Source organism: Chlamydomonas reinhardtii, chromosome 14 (assembly GCF_000002595.2).
Source record: "Chlamydomonas reinhardtii strain CC-503 cw92 mt+ chromosome 14, whole genome shotgun sequence".
NCBI lineage: Eukaryota > Viridiplantae > Chlorophyta > Chlorophyceae > Chlamydomonadales > Chlamydomonadaceae > Chlamydomonas > Chlamydomonas reinhardtii.
Window position 1 is genome coordinate 3,239,789 of NC_057017.1, and position 18,415 is coordinate 3,258,203.

Genomic DNA, 18,415 nt, shown 5'->3' on the forward strand with positions numbered 1-18,415 from the left:
GAGGGGAGGGGAGGGGAGGGGAGGGGAGGGGAGGGGCGAGCGAAGGGGAGGGGCGAGCGAAGGGGAGGGGCGAGTGAAGGGGAAGGGCGAGCGAAGGGGAGGGGCGGGCGAAGGGGAGGGGCGAGCGAAGTGGAGCATGGGGGGGGGTCGCTGGAGGGGACGGGAGATAGGAGAGCGTTATGCTTGTCCTGGGCTGCGTCTTCGCGTCCCGTGCGCTCCAATCAGCGTCGCTTTCATGGAAGTCCTTTTCCTTCTCTCGCACACTCGCCACCATACGCACACCAAGAGAACACACCAAACCCGCACAGGTCCGCGCCACCAAGCGTATCAGCATTGAGGACGCGCCCAACGTGCTGACCGTGCACCTGAAGCGCTTCGAGTACGGCGGCTTTGGCGCCAAGATCAACAAGCACGTGGCCTTCGGCACCGAGCTCAACCTGCGGCCCTACATGAGCGCCACCAAGGGACCGGCGCTGGTGAGCTGCAGAAGGCGGGGGCGGCAGAACGCTGGGGACGGGAGGGGGAGAGGTTGGGGGGCAGGCCCCGGTAGCCCAGCGGCTGGGCTAGTGGGATGGTATGGGATGGGACGGAAGCTGCTACTTGCTACTAATGCTGCTCGTGGCGACACACCCTTATTCATCGCCCCACACACGCTCAACGCATACACACACACGCGCGCTTACACGTGCATTGCTCACATGCGCAGATGTACGACCTGTACGGCGTGCTGGTGCACCACGGCTACAGCGTCAACAGCGGCCACTACATCTGCTACGTCAAGGCGGCCAACGGGCTGTGGCACGTGTGCGACGACCACCGCGTAGCCGCCGTCGGCGAGCGGACGGTGCTCGACCAGCGCGCTTACATCCTCTTCTACATCCGGCGGCACCCGCGCGTCGCGCCCGGAGCAGCAGGAGAGGGAGGAGCCGAGGCAGCGGCCAAGCAGGCGGCGGTGCAGGAGGCGGCGGCGGCCGCGCTGCGCGCGGCGAAGGCGGGCGCGGCGGCGGGCAGCGCGGAGGCGGTGGTGGCGGGGGCTGGCGAGCGGCCGGCGAAGCGCGCAAAGCAGGAGGCGGCGGCGGCGGTGGCGGGGCCGACACCGCTTGCGCTGATGCTTGCGAACCTTGAGGAGCAGCGGCAACTTGCGGGTAAGGCCGCTGGTCCCGCGTCCAAGGCGCAGGCGGCGGCAGCAGCAGCAGCGGCCGCCGCCGGCGCCGCGAACGGTACGGCAGCCGTCGCGAACGGTACGGCAGCTGTCGTGAACGGGCATGCGGCCTCGGACGGCACAGAGGCACCCGGCGCCGCGGCGGGGACGAGTAAGCGGAAGCTGGAGGCGAAGCGGCAGCAACGCGAGGAGGTTGGGGCCGGGTCGGAAGAGGTTGCCGGCCCGGCCACGGCGAACGGGCACGCGCGAGGGCGGGCGGACATTGGGTCCAGCGATGAGGAGGCGGAGCAGGCGGCCTCTCGACGACGCAGGTGAGCCTGATTAGCTGCTTAACGGTGGTTGGACAGCTCTCGCACAAAAGCGCGTTTGTGCAGATTGGTCAGGCTTAACATGCATGCACGCTGGCATTCGCACGGTGGTCGCCGAAGGGATTGATGAAACGCACTGGGCACTGATCATGGTGATTGATATGCCTTTAGGGGCCTCAGAAACCCCGTTATCTGACCCTTCTCTTACAGCTGCTGTCATAGCTGCTGCTTGCATGGGCATGGGCATGCGGTTCGCGTGTGCATGAGCACGGGCTTTGGCAACCGCTCGTATGTGCATGGCTGCGGTGTGGGGTTGATGAAACGCACTGGGCACTGAACACAGTGATTGATATGCCTTAAGGGGCCTCAGAAACCCCGTTATCTGACCCACATACGCCCAGCTCACCATTACGCTTACATGCACGACGCGCTCCGTGAACTCATGCATCACAAGGCAAAGCGGGATTGATGAAACGCACTGGGCACTGATCATGGTGATTGATATGCCTTAAGGGGCCTCAGAAACCCCGTTATCTGACCCGCCGACAGACGCTTTGCACGCCCAAACTACCCACTCCTTGCGCCGTACACTGCCCCGCCCCCGCCCACCTACACTGTACCCACTCACGCAGCCTACCGCCCACCCGGTGTGCTCCCATTTCTCCCTTCGCAGCGAGTCACACGCGTCTGCGTCAGGGCGAGTCGATTCTGACGGCGGCAGCACCCATACGGCCAGATCCGGATCTAACTTGCTCCACGGCGACCAACAGCAGCTGCTGCGGGTGCTGCGCGCCACGTCATTAGGTCTGGCGCAGAAGAGCAGCGTTTGGTTCGCTCGGGCGGGTCAGCTGCGGCATGTGTCGGCGCCGCCGCCTGCGGCGGCGGCGGCCAACGGCCACGGCCACCACCTCATCAACGGGCGCTTGCTACGCCGGATGCTGAACGCGAAGCGGGCGGCGGCAGAATCAGACGGAAGCGACAGTGGAGAGGAGGCGGCACCGTCGACGGCAGGGCGCCGGCTTGCGTCGGAGGCAATGGGCTTGACGCGGCAAAACGCCGCCGATGCGCTGGCGGGCATGGGCGGCATTAGTAAGAAGAAGGTGAAGCGGTTGGGCGCCATGCTGGTGGAGCGGTTGGGGGCCGTCGTGGCGGCGGCGGCAGCCAACCGCGCGGCGGAGGCGGGGGCTGAGGAGGCGGTGCCTGGGGATGGGGAAGGGGAAGGATCGATCAAGGGGCGGCGGAGGCGGCGAGAGGCGGCGGAGGCGGCTGTCGCTGTGGAGGGAGGTCAGGCGGCTGCTGGTGCGGACGGCGACGGGCTGGTCGGCTTGAAGCGGAAACGGCGAGCTGCTGCAGCGGCGGCGGCAGCGGAGGTGGCGGTGGAGACAGCAGATGGGGAGCAAGAGCAGGCGCGGGAAGCGCGCCGGAAGGACAAGCGGGAAACGGCGCAGCGCCTCAAGCCGCATCAGGAGGAGCAAATGGAGGAGCGGGCAGCGGCGCCGGGCCGGCGGCAAGCAGCGGAGGCTGCGGCTGCCCAGGAGGACGACCCCAAGCCTAAGAAGCAGCGCAAGCCTGCCGCTGATGCCGGCGCAATGGAGGCGGATGAGGGCGCGGCGGCCGGGTCTGCAAAGCAAGCAGCGGCGCAGGTGCAGACGCGCAAGGCGGCGGCGGCCGCCGCCGCGGCAGCAGCGGCCGTGGCAGCGCCGACGAGCGACGAGCCAGCGCCGCCGGCCCACGCCAAGCCCGTGCAACAGCGGCCGCCGGCCGGCAAGGCCGCGCGCGTGACGGAGGAGCTCACAGGGCATGACGCGCTGGCGTGGCTCACGGGCGGCGGCGGCGCAGCGGCCGGCCGCGCGGCGGCGCAGGCGCGCGGCGCTGGGGAGGACGGTGCGGGCTGGGACGGTGAGGGCGAGGACGGCGAGCTGCGGCGGCAGGCCGCGCGGCTGAACCGCGATCTGGCGGGGCCGCGCCGCCGCGTTCCGACCGGCGGCCGTCTGTACGATGGCTGGGATCAGGAGTACGACAAGGGCCGTACGAAGAAGGTGCGCAGCCGCCACGACGGCGAGGAGGGCGACGGCGAGGACGGTGAGGGCGGGGGCCGGCGAGGCGCGCTGCTGCGTGGCGGCAAGAATATGTTCCAGAAGGCGGCGACGGAGGGGTGGCGGAGTGACAGCAAGTCCGGTCCAGGCAGTGCAGAGCGAGGGGAGCGTGGAGAGCGCGGCCGGGGTGGCAGCCGTGGCCGCGGCCGGGGGCCGCCTGGCCGCGGCCGGGGAGGCTTCGGCGGCCGGGGAGGCGGCCGGGGTGGTGGCCGGGGCGGTGGTCGCGGCGGCTTTGGTGGCGGCCGGGGTGGCGGCCGCGGCGGCTTTGGTGGCCGCGGCGGCGGCCGGGGTGGTGGCCGCGGCGGTGGCCGTGGTGGTGGCCGCGGCGGCCGCGGAGGCCGGGGTGGTGGTCGCGGTGGAGGGCGTGGCGGCGCGCGGGATTAGGGGCCCGCAGGGCGCACACGCACGCGGCCGGCCGGTGCCCAGCATCCGCCCTTGGGCGCGTGTCTGATGGCTGCTGTGCACTGTTCCCTGGCAGTGGTTGGAACGGCTAGAGCTGGAACGGCTAGAGCGCAGCGTTACAGCGGATGATGTGTGTATGGTATTATTGCATCAGCAAATGAATGAGGCAGCGGGGATTACATGCTGGGACCTGCACATCTCCATACGCATGAACGAGTTTTCCTTTCATGGTTTGCACGGGTGGTGCCGTGCCCGCGTTCATGTCTGCAGTCATATGCAACGGACACTAGATGGCAACAATCCGTCTGACAGGGCGCAGGGACAGTGATGATACGGTGTTGTCGAGTGGTGGCCTGCTGGGCCTCCGGACGGGTGACACCTACGGCGCAGCAGCGCCACGGCGTTTGGGGTTTGCTTGCTTGATTGTGGGGGCAAGGCTCCGTGTGCAACGCTGCTTTGTACGCTGGGTTGCGAGCAGCGGGCAGCGTTCATTCGCACAGCGCCTGTAACTGTCGATTACCGTATGTTGGCATCCCGTGTACGCTGCCTGGTCAATCCGGCGCATCGCCCCAGTATTGAGACTACTCTGTCATTGCAGCAGCCATGGGCTGCACCAGCCACACTCAGTGACCTCACCTGCCGACCGGAGCAGGCAAGCAAGCACCGCAGGTGCGATGAGCTCAATCCAGTTTCGAAACATCGCACGGCCCTGGTCAGCGGGAAACTGACCATGCGGACCTCCCGGCTCCCTCGCGGACCTGCCCTAGCCCCTGGCGGCAGCACCCCGACACCCCTGCCACGTCGCCTGCATGCAGGTGCGCTGCGAGCCTGCGACTCTGCTTCAGACGCGCGATACGTTGCGGTGCGTGTATCTGGTGCTATCGCATGGCCGGGTGCCCGCCGCCCGGAGCGCAAGGAACGCGCGCCAGCAAGCTACCAGCCCGCCCGCAAGCCAGCGACTCATCGGTTAAGTTACGGTACTCCCGTGTTCGACCAGTCGCGCGCTCATGCCTTGACCTCGCTACTTACTTGGTGAATGCTGGGGTCTGTGACTCTGGGCATACGCTGCACACTGCGTAGCTCCGCACAAGTCCGCAAAACCGCGCAAACCTGCCCTATACCCTGCCCCATCGCACGCCGCACGTCGGCCTCCCTTGCATGCTCTCCGGGTCTCTGCCCCCACGGCGCACCACGCCGCCCATTTGCCGCCCGCCTGCACAAGGCACCTTGCGGGGACCGGTCAAATGCACTTGTGTGGACCGTACGTTGAACCGCTGCTCGCCTCTTAATTGACGTCGGGGAGCGTGTACGGCGTGTCCATGGTGAGTCCAATGCTCCAACTGGACAGTGTCATGGAGAATGGCCTTCACTTGTTTTCATGTGATTGGTACTTTACATAAAAGCGTGCGCGCATAGCAGCCCAGCGACTTGCTTCTTCTCCAACGTGTGGAATTGTGGGACAAGCAGCCTGCAGCGCTAAACTTGAGAAGACGAGCATTCACTTCTGTTGTACAACTTAAACAACCGAGTTTGCTGAGGGCTGTAGAGGCAGCCTGCGCGAAGAGCGCGCCGGGCGACGGAGTACCTGAGGAAAAAATGCGCGGCGTGCAGCAAGGATACCACCTCGCGTTCTGAGGCAGACTTTACGTGCATTTAGGCTGCGCAAGGGCTTATGTTCAACCAAAACGGCTGGGGCGGACCTCCTGGAAACTTTCACCAAGGCGCTGTGAATGGGTAAGCAGTTCAACGCAATCAAACGGTACTTGCAGGTCATATGGAAGATTGAGCCGCCAGAAACCAAAGCAATTGAAATCACATTCATGATACGGATTGCGTGCGTCGTCGGTCGCTAGCGGCGATACCAGACACTGCAGCAACTTCTGACTTGTGCGCCTGCGTACGCTATCCTTAGTGTCCAGCATGGGCTCAGTCGTGGCGAGTCCAGATCCTTGGCTGGCGCCATCTCACTTGTGGACAGCCAGTCACCCGTGCTTCTCTGGTGGCTTTGCTTTCTTCCCTGACCACGCACGGATTGTCAATTTACGTCGCAGGTTCCATCCCGGTGCGAACGGGTACCAGGGGCCGCCGGGTCTAGGGCAGCAGTTCCCAGGCCCCCAGCACGGGTTCCCAGGCCACCCTGGCTTCCCGGGCCCGCAGCAAGGCGGATGGTACGGCCACCCGCAACAGCCCTTCAACCAGTTTGCCGCGCAAGATCAGGCCCAGAGGTACGCTTATGAACAGCAACATGCGCAACAGCACCAGTACCATCAAGCACAGCAGCAGCAACAGCACCACCAGCAGCAGCAGCAACAACAGCAGCAGGACCAGCACCAGTGGCAGCAGCAACAACAACAGCAGCAGCATCTGCAGTCGGGGGCGCCGCCGCCTTTACCGCCGGACGAGGCTCCGCCGCCTCTGCCGCCCACGCCAGCAGAGGCGGCGCCGCCGCTGCCGCCCGATCCTTACGGCGGCGGCGGCGGCCAGGCACCTCTGCCGCCTGCTGGCAATGGCAGCGGTGCACAGCAGCCGGCCGCGCCTGCAGGCAGTGCCGGCATCCAACAGCAACAGCAGCAACAGCAACAACAGCAACAACAGAGCGCTAATCAAAAGGCTAACAACATGCAACAACAGCAGCAGCAGCAGCAGCAGCAACAACAGCAGTACCCGGGTCACTTCGGCGGCGGCGGCGGCGGCCATATGCCTGCATTGCAGGGGCCCCACTTCGGCATGGGCGGCGGCGGCGGTGGGCATATGATCGGCCCCATGGGCATGGCAGGCCCAATGGGCATGGGCATGGCTGGCCCGATGGGCATGGGAGGCGCGATGGGCGGAATGGGCGGTCCCATGGGCATGGGTGGAATGGGCATGGGCATGGGCGGCCCGATGGGCGGCCCAATGGGCATGGGGATGGGCATGGGCATGGGCGGCATGGGCATGCAGCACCACCCGCACCACCACCCCGGCATGATGCACGGCGGCGGCATGGGCGGCCCGATGGGCGGCCCAGGCTTTGGCCCCGGCCAAGGCATGCCGCCGCCGCGCCCCGGAATGGCAATGCCGCTGCCCCACGGCCCCGGGCCGGGGCTGGGCCCGGCAGGGCCCGGCCTCCAGCCGCCGCAGGCGGCGGCGCCGGCCGGCGGCGGAGCCGCCGCCGCCGCCGCCGCCGCCGCCGTTGCAGCTGGCGGCGCTGCGCCGCCGGCTGTGTCCGTGGATCCTGTGGTCATGGACATCACGCGGCTGCTGCGGCCGCCGCACCGCGCCAGCCGGCCGCGTCAGCTGCTGCTGGTGCTGCGGGGGCTGCCGGGCAGCGGCAAGAGCGCGTTGGCGCGGCGCATCCGCGAGGCTGAGGTGGAGGCGGGCGGCGAGCCGCCGCGGGTGCACAGCATCGACGACTACTACATGCAGGTGGGGAGGCGGGCGGGGAGGCGGGTGGGGAGGCGGCAGGTGGGGAGGCGGGTTGGGGAGGCGGGTGGGGAGGCGGGTGGCGAGGCGGGTGCGTAGGCTGGTGCGTGGGGTGCTCTTGACGAGGTGGTGGTGAGTGTTCTGTGAGGTGATTGGAGGCGGAAAGGTAAGAAGGTAATTAGTGGTGGTTGTGCGCGAGATACGTGGAAGTTAGTGGTGGTTGTGCACTTGTGCGCCGGGCTGGGGTGGTGTGGTTCCGGCGCACGTTGGGTGCGGAGTGAGGAGTGCGGAGTGAGGAGTGATGGAGTCGAGGAGGGCACGGGGGCCCCCAGCACGTACGGGGCCCTGGGTGCGGGTAGCACGAGAGCGCCACGCCCCCCCACCTGCCTGCACATGCCTGCACGTGCCTTGCGTGCCTTTCCCCGTCTTCCGTTTCCTCGTCATTGTTTCTTGATCATTGCTTCCCGCCGCACACAACCGCACGTCGTGTGTCGCTGCGTCGCGCCACAGGACCAGGAGCGAGAGGTGGTGGAGGAGGACGCGGCCAGTGGGCGAAAGAAGCGGCGCAAGGTGACGGAGCTGGCCTACGTGTATGAGCCCGACATGGAGGGTGAGAGCCACTGAACCGTACTCGTTGGGTATCCTTATGGGTCACGAGTGTCCTATGGCCCATGGGTCATGGGGATTTGCTTTTGGGGGTATCAAGGATGCTTGGAACAGCGGTTCTGGATGCACTGAAGACTGTGGACGGGGGGCAGAAGCATTTGGCCGGGCACCACGTGCACCCATGCATGGGCAGCAGCCACCGGGGCGGTGTGTGCATGCCCGTGCCATAACCTGCTACTGCGCCATCACCCCAACTCCCCAAGTCCGCCCCTCCCGCACTGCCCCGCTGCCTGCCCGCCAACGCTCCACTGCCACCCCCCCCCCCCACCGCCACCGCCCACTCCACCACTGCCCCTCCGCGCCGCTTCCCTCGCTGCTGCTGCTGCTGCTGTAGCCACCTACTTCCGCGACCTGGTCAAGGCGGTGGCGCGGTCGTGTGAGGACCGGCGGCACGGCTTCGTGGTGGTGGACGCGCCGGTGTTGCGGGCGGAGCAGCTGCGGGAACTGATGGCGGTGGGGCAGGTGCGTGCCCAGCGTGCCCAGCGTGCTCTGCGTGCGTGCGTGCCCAGCGTGCGTGTGTTTGTGTGTGTGTGTGTGTGTGTTTGTGTGTGTGTGTATGTGTGTGTGTGTGTGCGTACGTGCGTGTGTGTGTGTGTGTATGTGTCAGGCTGCCTGTGGGTGCGCCTGTCAGTCCGTCGTGGCCGCCTGCGTGCGGTGTCAGGCTGCCTGTCAAGTGTCGCCCAGCCTGTCAGTCACGGTGCGCTGCCGGTTGCGCTGTGGCGGTATGAGCGATGCGGCGATAAGCAGCCAGAGGACAAACCTGCCCCTGCACCGCCTGCCCACCTGCCTGCGCCACCTCTTCCTCCTCCCCCCGCTCCCTCGTGCCCGCAGCGCGCGAACTTCGAATGCTACACGCTGCTGCCCCTGGAGTCGGACCCGGCGGTACGGCCGGGAACAGGGGGATCATGGCGGATTGGGCTTTGGATTGCATCTGGATTTGGACCCGCGACAGACCACTGGATGGACTGCTGGCATATGGGAGTCAAATGTTGGAACAACTGCAACTGTATCATTAGTATGGTGCTTGCGATGCGGGTGTGTTGGATCAACTGCATCTGTATGATTAATATGGTGCTTGCCATGCGGGTGTGTTGGAACAACTGCAACTGCGTCATCATTTTTGTTGCAGGTGTGCGCGCGGCCCGACCGCAACGTGCACGGCCACGGCGCGGACGACCTCCGGCGCATGGCGCGGCAGTGGGAGGCCGCGCCGCCGCTGTACACACAGGTGCGTCCGACAGGAGGTTCGGGGCAGGGGCAGGGGTGCTTGTTGCAGGGAAAGAAACAGGACGCGTGCTTGCGCGCGCGCGCCCTGTGTTGGGTCGTGCCATTTAGTCAGCAAGTATGTATGTGCGTAGTTGAAGGGACGCGAAACGCGCGGGCGCCCCCGGGGGGGTGCAAAAGTGCGTGTCTGTGTGTGTGTGTGCTTGGAAGGGGCGCCTGCATGGTGCCGGTGTGCCGGCGTGCGCCATCACATGCGCCTGCTCCTTCACGACGACAGGCATCATTATCAACACACAGGCGCACACAAGCTTGTGCATCATTATGTGCAACATCGTTCCCACACAGGTCAGCGCGCTGTCTTTATTTGGGGGCCCGGTGGTCGGCGAGGACAAGGACAAGGCCGGCGGCGGCGCCGTCGCTGCCGCCGGCCCGTCTGCCGGCGGCGGCGCCTCCAGGGCTGGTGACATCAAGGAAGTCGACATGGGCGGCAGTGATGAAGAGGATGAAAATGGTGGCGGCGGTGGCGGCGGCGCGGCGGCGGGCCGCCAGGCCAATGGGAGAGCCGCCGGCGACGCAGACGCGGACGCCACAGGTGAGAGCGGCGGCGGCGGCCGGAAGAAGGCCAGTCGATGGCACGACGATGAGGATGAGGAGGACGGGGATGCCGGCGATGCAGGCCGGAGGAAGAAGGGCAAAAAGGGCGCGAAGGCGGCTCGGATGGCTGGTGCCGACGCGATTAACGACAGCGAAATTCTGTCGGTGGTCACTGAGGCGCTGGTGGGCGCGGCGGCGGTGGAGCCGGCGGCGGCGGAGCCGGGGGCGGCGGCGGCGCAGACGCCGACGCCGGGCAAGCGCACCGGGCCACTGCGCCCCGCATTGCGGCGTGTCAGCTCTGTTACCGCGCTGGAAGATGTCGTAGCTGTGTTCGGACCGGCGCTGCCGCCAGGCGCTGGCGGCGGCACCGCCGCCAGTCCGTCTGGCGGCGGCGCCGCCGCCGGTGCCAGCGCCGCAAAGCGGCGGGTGTGGTGGCCTGATCTGGGTCAGGGAGAAGAGCCCTGCGAAGAAGATGACGAACCGTCACCGTCGGTGGCGGCGGGCCTGGGTACGGCGGCGGCGGCGGCGGCGGCGCGCATGGCGGCGGCGCGCATGGCGACGCCACCCCTGGTTGATACCGTCTATCTGGAGGGGTTAGGTCCGCCGCCAGAGCTTGAGGATCTGCCGTACGGCTACCAGCGCCGTACATCTCCCGTTGCATCTTCGAGGGGTCCGCGCGGTGGCGGCCGGCCGCGTGCGGACGGCGGCGGCGGCGCCGCCGCCGCAGGTTCTGCGGGGGGCGGCGCCGCCGCCGACAGCGCCGCGGAGGCGCAGGCGGCTGGTGCGGATGGCGCGGCCGGACAAGGCGGGGAGGAGGCTAACGTTGAGGCAGACCACGATGGGTTGCGTCGGGTCGAGGTGGTTATAGAGGCGGAGGAGGAAGAGGAGGAGGAGGACGACGATGATGAGGAGGAGGAGGAGGAGGAGGAGGAGGAAGAGGAGACGCCGGAGCAGCACCACCAACACTTCCTGGAGCAGGTGCGTTTGTACGCGTCTGTGCAGTGTGCATGTGTGTGCACGTGTGTGCGCATGGCCGGCTTGGTCTGTCTTGCGTTGCCCAGGTTGGTCGCTAGCGGGAGCCGTGCGTGTGCTGCTACAAAGGGCGCCAGCAGCAGCACACGCGTCATAGGCTCTTGGGTCATGACTCGCTTGTCGGGCACGACGTGTCCGTACGTTGTGCCGGTACTTCGGGTCCCCAACCTTTCGGCCGCGCGTGTTATGTAGTAGGGCATCCGTACTTACGACGTGCATTCTTGCCACCTCATTTCCACGCCACGTCCACCACCACACCGCCCACAACCCCAACCCAACAGGTGCGCCACGAGCACGAGGGCGAGCACGACGCGCTCCGACAGATGCACATCAACAAGCAGCACCAGCAACCCGGGGAGGAGGAAGAGCAGGCGGAGGCAGAGGCGGAGGCGGAGGCAGAGGCGGAGAAAGAGCGGGAGGCAACGCGCAAGTTTGAGAGCTGAAGGGGGCAGCGTCTCGGTACCTGTGCAGCTGCGATCCTGTGTGTTTTGTGTACGGCAACTGCGGCGATGTGCGGTGGCAGGCCCGTCCAGGGATGCCAACTGGGATGCGGGCAAGTCCACGCAGCTGGGAGCACAGGAGAAGCTTCGGGCTGGCGGCTAGGGGGAGTCCAGCGACTCTTGATAAAACTGTGGGTGGAATTACTGCGGGGCCAGCATGGAACTTTTGAGGGCCCCACGCATGCTGCGAGGTGGACGATGCCGGCAGCCGAGGTTCCAGGAGAGACTTTGAGAGTTGTGGGTTGGGGTGTTTGCGCAATTGAGAGCGGGGCGGTGATGGGGCGAAATTTGCTTACCGTATTGGGGTGGGAACAGGGCGGGAGCCGGGGCGGTGGGGTACCGGGTACGTGTGGTGCTGCTATCGGGCATGCGGTGCAATGGGACAGAGTCAGAGGCAGGTTGAAGGAGTGCATGCATACGGACTACGCAAACGTGGCGCTGAGAGCAGGCTGGGGCTGTGGGGCATCGTACTTGGGGATTGCAGGTGCAATAGTGCGATGGTGGGTTCACTTTGGGGTGAGAATCATGGAACACATGCGATGGGATGGACCATGGATGTGATGCATTTGAAAGCCAAAGCCTCGGACGTGGTGAGATGGGCATCTTATTAGCTGGGCGGTGCTGGCAGCAGGTGCTGGTGCTGGTGCTGGGCGGGTTGATGGGGTGCCGCGGAGGGAGGGGATTCCTGCATGTGGTAGGTCCGGACCCCGTTTTGAAACAAGGCTCAGACGTGCAGTGTGGCTGTGTGAATGTGTGGCACAGCGCCTTTCACTGCACAGGGAAATGTTGCGAGCCCATGCCGTAATCACGCACAGCAGCAGGCGCGGACCCTGGGCCTACATGGCATGCGGCACCCGTGTCAACCGCATCGCACATGCCACCCCCGCCCCCGCCTGGCGATACCCAACTGTATTCGGTACCACACTACCACTTGTGGCTATCGATGTTGCAAACTTGTACGCGCTGTGGATGGATCTGACACATATATCCTGACCTGGGTGCTGGGCACCCTTGCTTAATCGGTCCGTCCCTTCTTGTAATGTCGCATTCATATGACACATACTTTCACTGAAATTGGGATGTGCAGAGAACATGCGTGGCATTAGGCTTTGTTGGATCGGCAGCGTGGCGCGCGGCACGCGCTGGGTTCGGGTGCGCAGCCGTGGCTGCCGTACGCAGGTCCAGCTATCGATGATGCTCTAACACCCAGGCGCGCACGATGCCAGAGCAGATTGTCGGAGCTAGCAGGCAGCACGGGAGAGAAACCATGTTACCTCCAAAACGGATGATGGGCGCTGAGGCTGACATGGGCCGCCGCTGGCAAACTGTGCGGAGGCAGTCGGATGTGCCGCTGGCTGGGCTGGCGGACTCTGGCGGGTGGGTGCCGGAGGCGGGCACCGGAATACGCGCCAGGCAACACTGCAACAGAACCAACGTGGAGACACCAGCGCCACCTACCGGCGCCCAGCAGCACATGTGCGGAAGGTTCCAGTGCAGGTCCTGCGGTCACAGCTTATTGCGCGACGTAGCGCACACACACGCTGCTTTGCTGCATCTCATACACCGTCTTGTCTCCCCCCTGCACCCCCCTCCCCAAGCTTCCTAAGATTCATGCTTTGGCGCCAGGCTTACGTGGGCTGATATGTGAGGGTGCATCGGATGGGAGGGGGGAGCAGGGGGGAGAGGTGTCCCTCACTCCCTTTCTTCCCCCGCTGGAGGGGGGGGGGGGGTGCAGCCAGCAGCCCCCCCCCTAAGAAGCATGCAAACATCGGTGCAGGCAACGACAACATTCGGGTATTGATCGGTACTGTTAGCTGTGCGCAGGGGCCAAGTTTTGATGTTGCGTCGTCTTGATGCCTATTTGTGAATATGTGATGCGTGCTGTTTGGGTCTTTCCTCAAGCCTTTCCCTATCAAAGCGGTGCTGTGGTGTGGGCGGAATGCCTTCGGCAGTGTCCTGTGGTAGAGGTGGCCTGTCCGGCTCATCAAGGCACGGGGTATTTCCTCTCTTTGTTGCGGGGAATGGCGTACCATCCACACGAGTCCTGCACGTGGACAACGGCACCGCGGCACGTAAGCAAAGCATACGCAGGAGAGCAGGACGTCTCGAAAAGACGTCCCTGTCTCTATCTCGCATGGTTAGGGGACGAAGTAAGGTGCGGGTTCGGAAGGGGGTCGAAGGCGGGCCTGGCCCTGGCCCCAGTGGCGTGAAGCATGTTGCAGATGGGTGGATGGCAGCAGAGCATGAGAGCAGCCCGGTTCAACATAATAGCTGCCGCCTTCGTCAAGTGCCTGTTGCAAACGCCCTGGATTTGGGGACAGTATGTGGACGGAGCGGATTCTTACAGCTGCTTTGTTTTGCCGCAAGGTAGCATATACTGCGCGCTCTCTATGTTTGGTACCCCATTCCTGACCACTTCCTTATCATACAAATGCGTCGCGGTCGCAATAAGCAAGGCAGGGCGGCACACAGCAGCTGCATCAACAGAAGCATTGAGAACCTAGACTACTTTGCTCGGCTGCATGAGAGGAGTCAAACCAGTGGCGCCCGGGTGACGGCTTTCTCGCAAGTGCTAGCGGATGCTGGCGCCTTGACGCCGGCCGACTGGAAAGCCGCGGAGGGCTCGCATGGCCGCCTGATTGTGTCTCTAGTCGGCGCGCACGGCTGGGCTGCTCGGGCGCTGGAGCTGGACTATGAGCGCGAGGACGCCCGGGAGGTGTTCACGGGCACGTGTGATCTGACAGACACCCTCGTCAACCTGATGCCGGCTGAGGAGCACAAGCTGCTGGCGTTAGCTATCATCAGGGCAGACAGTCTCAGCCTACATGCACGGCTTCTGGCGCGTGTTGCGATTGAAATCAAAGCAGGCGGCGGCAGCAACAGCAGCGGCGGCAGCAGCAGAAGCGGCAGCGGCGGCTCAGTCACAGGCCGCGGCGCCACAAGTGCAGCTATTACCGCGACGCAGCGGGCCGCTGTGAACATACATGTCCAGCTTCTGGTTTTGAACGTCGCGTTGCGTATGCTGCGTATGCTGCTGTCGTACCGCGACACCCGTGTCGAGCTGCGTGCTGCCCTTCTCCGCACCCAGCTCTTCGAGCACATGTCGGTAGCACTGCTGAGTCTCGCCGCCACGATGGCCACAATACCGGGCGCTGCGGCTGGTGATGCGACGGAGGTGTTGGCTCCCATGGGCGCCAGCTGGGGCTTGCTGCTCACGTGTGCTTCCACTGTGGGGCAATGCATTAGCAGCACTGTCGTGCTGTTGGATCAGACAGCGCAAGAGGAGGGTCACGTAAAGCGGGAGACGCTGCAGCGGCAGCCTGAGACTGTGGGCGGCGCGGATCCTGCCCCGCGACAGCCGCAGTTAGAACGCCCGGAGCTGTGGCAGCTGTTGGGCGGCCGCTGCCTGCAGGCGTGTGCGGTCTGGATGGCGCGGCTGGTGGAGGCGACCTTGCGGGAGGGCAGCGCCACAGGCAGCGCAGCAGCACCCGGACAAGCCGGCGCGCAGGACCGTTTGGGGCACGGCGCGGCGGGGCCAGCTGCGGTGGCGTGGGCGCCCAGGGCGGTCGCGGCGGCTGGCGGCAGCGGGGCGCCGCAGCGGTGGCGGCCAGAGCAAGCGGGGGATGCCGTCGCGGTCTGCCGAGCGCTGGTCAGGGCGGTTGTGCCACATCCCACTCTCGTTACGCAGAACACAGACAACTACATTGCCCCCGCTGCCGTAGTTCTGGTGATCAGCGCGCGGAACTGCCCCTTCCGGCTCGCGCTCACACCTCCACTGCGGTGGGATGCCAAGGCGGAGGGCGCCGAAACGGGCGCAGGCGGTGTATGTGCTCAGGAGCAGCAGCAGCAGCAGCAGCAGCAGCAGCAAGAGCCCTGCGCACCTGACGCAACAGCAGCAATAGCAGGAGTGGCAACAGAAGCGGCATTAGGAGCGACAGGGGCAGCCGCCGCAGCTTCCGCACAGTTGCCGGCACCAGTGCGATCCGCGGGGCCAGAGGCTGCAGCGGTGGAACGCACACGTGCCGTAAACACATATGATGTGTTGTTTGGCGCCGTGGACGCCGTGTGCGCTGGTAGAAACACAAATGTGGATCTGCAGGACCGCAACACAATTGACAGCATGCGGACGCCGGTCGCGTTGTTGGTGCTGCTGCTGTGCAAGCTGCGGCCGCGGCAGGCGGCGGCGCGGCTGGCGGGCCTGTGGCGGGTGCTGCTGTGCGAGCTGGGGGCCACAAGTTCCTGGAACGGGGCTGCAGATGTGGGGCTGCTACTGCGGCTGCAGCTGGAGGAGGTTCCGCGCAGCAGGACCGCGGCTGTAGCACCAGCGTCAGCTTCCCCAGCAGCATCCAAAGCACCTGCTGCCGTGGCGGCAACGCCACATCCGGCTGAGGAGGCGTTCAGTCCCAGCTTCAGCCTGCGGTGCGCGCTGGCGGCAGGGCTGCTATCGCGCCTAGAGGCGTTACTTCGGAATCCGCAGGAGGAGTGGCCGGAGGCTTACGCAACGGGCGGTAGCTCTGATCACTTGCTGCAGCTCTTGCTTGTGGATTCGGGCGTGTGGCCGCTGGTGCTCGCGCATGCACCGGCGGTGCAGGTGGCATCGCTGGTCGCCACTCTGACAGCTGCGATGCGGCGGCTGCGCCACGGCCACCTCTCACAGGCGGCCGCGGCCGAGGGCCGCAGTAGCAGTCGCGGCGGCAACGCCAGCGGCAGCAGCAGCAGTGGGAATGGTGGAGGGAGCAGCGCAGCAGGAACGAGGCCGGACACACGTGCCGCGGTTGCAGGTGGTAATGAGGCAGGTGCAGGGACTTGGTGGAAGGGGCTCGTCGGACTGGTTGAGCGCATTGTGACATTTATGGAGCAGTCCCAGCGCGCGCGGTTCAAACTCTTCTGTGTAGAGGTAACGGGAGGGGCGCCGGGGACGCCAGGGTCGCAGGCGCAGGAGCTGGCGTCGCAGCAGCCGCAGGTGCCGGCGCAGGAACAGGCGCAGCCTCAGCCGCAGGAGCAACCGCCACCGCAGCCGCCAGCACAGGAGCAGGTGCCGGCGCCGAAGACAGCTGCCGGGGTGACGGCTGGCGGCCTCTGCCTGCGGCCCAGTGTCTACTCGCCGGCAGCGGAGCAGCAGCGGCTGCTGATGAGCCTGTGCGCTTGGCAGTGGCTGCCGCAGGTCCTGTTCCTGGCGAGGAGCTATCCACTTGACAATGAGGGTTTGTGGCAGTACCTGCAAGACATGGCGGCAGGCCAGCTCTCGGTTGCCATCGTACAAGCACTGCGGGCGCAGCAGCATGCAGCTGGTGCTGCCGGCGGCGCCGGCGGTGCGGACGGCGCAGATGGCAAGCGTGACAACAGCAGCAGCACCACCACCACCACCACCAGCAGCAGCAGCAGCCTCGGCACCGGCTGCATTCCAGCTGCTCAGGCGGCGGAGTCGTGGCGGGCCTTCCTCTACAGTCAGGAGCTTGACGCTGAGGGCTTCCTTGCGGCGCTGCTGCGGCATGTCGGCAACCCAAGCTGCTGCATTGATAGTTTCTGGGTGGCAATGTTGCTAGCTGCCATCGGAGCCTGGGACCCTGGAATGCTCGTCCGTGCGGCTGTAGCGGCTGCCGCAGCAGATGAGGGCTGTGGCAGCAGCGACGGCAACGGCAGTAGCAGCATCAGCGCCGCAGCCGTGGTGTCGGGGGCCCGCGCGTTGGTGGAGCGTGCCCAGCGGGAGGACAACAGGTGGTCTAGGTGGCCACTGCCGGAGCTCTTCGACTTCGTGGCCGCGACCGTTGAGCAGCCGTCGTCCGCGGCGGGTGCCGGCGGAGTGAAAACCGAAAGGCTTGCAGCCGAAAGGCCGCAGCCGAACGGCTGGAGGGAACTGCAGGCGGTCATCATGGCGAGCTTTGCAGATGTCACCGCGTTGGAGAACCTGATGTCCCCAGCTGAGGTGCAGGCACGCCTGCACCGCCTGCCGGTCCCGGTCGCGGCGGTGGTAGCAGGCGGCACCACGGCTGGCAGTAGCACCACTGGGGCTGCAGCTACAGCGGCGGCTACAGCTGAGGCAGGCAGCGGGCGTGGCGTGGTACTGTGCGGCAATCCCGCCTGCGCCAACACGGATGGGCCCAGCGCGCTCTTCCCAGCCGGCGGCGGCAAGACGTGCGCTCGGTGAAAGGCGGTGTGGTACTGCTGCGGCGCGTGCCAGCTGGCGCACTGGCAGCAGCAGGGCGGGCACCGGGAGGCATGCAGCAAGGCGCAGGCGCAGGGGCAGGGGCAGGGGCAGGGGCAGGGGCAGGGACAGGGGCAGGGGCAGGGGCGGTAGACCCCAGTTGAAGAACGCAAGGGCTCACGTCTGCATAACTTGCGTGGACATGGGTGGCGGCCAAGCAGGCGGGCGGGCAGGCGTTTTAGGCTGCAGGCAGGAAGACACAAGAAAGTAGCTGCAATTTGCCCATGCTGTGTTGGTGCGGGCGGGCGCGGTCGTGCACAGCCTGCTGCTTGGCCGCCGTGTGTTACACCGTGAGCGTGTGTTGGCATGCAGTGACTTTGGCTTTGAATAGTGTGCTGATAACTTGTACGGCTGTGGGGGCCAAGGGGACAGGATTGTCTGATTGTGTGGTGGAGTGGCTTGGGTGCAGAGCGTCGTGCCTATGGATGCAATGCAACAGCCAAGGACTGGGCCCAGGGAAACCTGGTCATGCTTAACTTGAGTATGGGTAGGGGGCTATCTAGTGACGCATGTAGCACTGTTGGTGGGTAGGGGGCTAGTTACGGTATGTATCACTGCTGAAGTGCTGGGTTTATGGTGATAAGGGAGATTACGCTGGCGTTTTTCTGGTCTGAGCCAGCGCAGGAGCAGCCCTCCAGCCCCCAACACGCCAATCCACATTGTTCTCTGCTATCGAAATGGTTATTTTTGGGCTGAGCCCCCCCAGCGAAGCGTTCCAGGGGGTGGGCGAAGCCCCCCAGGAACACCCCTGTCCGTGGCTGGTGGCTGGTGCGTCGGCAAAACATAGCATACTGGCGCAAACCGCGGCTGCTACGTATTAGTAT

At 65.6% G+C, this 18,415-nt stretch overlaps 3 protein-coding genes across 3 annotated transcripts in view; all 3 read left to right on the forward strand.

The window, feature by feature from the left end:
- Positions 1–4,489, forward strand: part of CHLRE_14g629300v5 (uncharacterized protein) — a 7,005-nt gene extending 2,516 nt beyond the window's left edge. Inside the window, exons 7-9 of the mRNA XM_043070351.1 lie at positions 309–476; positions 707–1,473; positions 2,144–4,489. Coding sequence (XP_042917024.1) covers positions 309–476; positions 707–1,473; positions 2,144–3,950 — 2,742 coding nt within the window. The 3' untranslated portion in view covers positions 3,951–4,489. The remainder of the gene's footprint in view (positions 1–308; positions 477–706; positions 1,474–2,143) is intronic.
- An 865-nt stretch (positions 4,490–5,354) lies between these two features.
- Positions 5,355–12,438, forward strand: CHLRE_14g629400v5 (uncharacterized protein). The gene is made up of 8 exons (XM_043070352.1): positions 5,355–5,702; positions 6,020–7,373; positions 7,881–7,980; positions 8,371–8,498; positions 8,868–8,918; positions 9,166–9,264; positions 9,606–10,832; positions 11,168–12,438. Exons 1-8 carry the CDS (start codon positions 5,641–5,643, stop codon positions 11,327–11,329), a joined length of 3,183 nt encoding a protein of 1,060 aa, XP_042917025.1. The 5' UTR covers positions 5,355–5,640; the 3' UTR covers positions 11,330–12,438.
- A 1,256-nt stretch (positions 12,439–13,694) lies between these two features.
- Positions 13,695–18,386, forward strand: CHLRE_14g629429v5 (uncharacterized protein). The gene has a single exon (XM_043070353.1). It carries the CDS (start codon positions 13,818–13,820, stop codon positions 17,532–17,534), a length of 3,717 nt encoding a protein of 1,238 aa, XP_042917026.1. The 5' UTR covers positions 13,695–13,817; the 3' UTR covers positions 17,535–18,386.
- Positions 18,387–18,415: the final 29 nt, after the last annotated feature.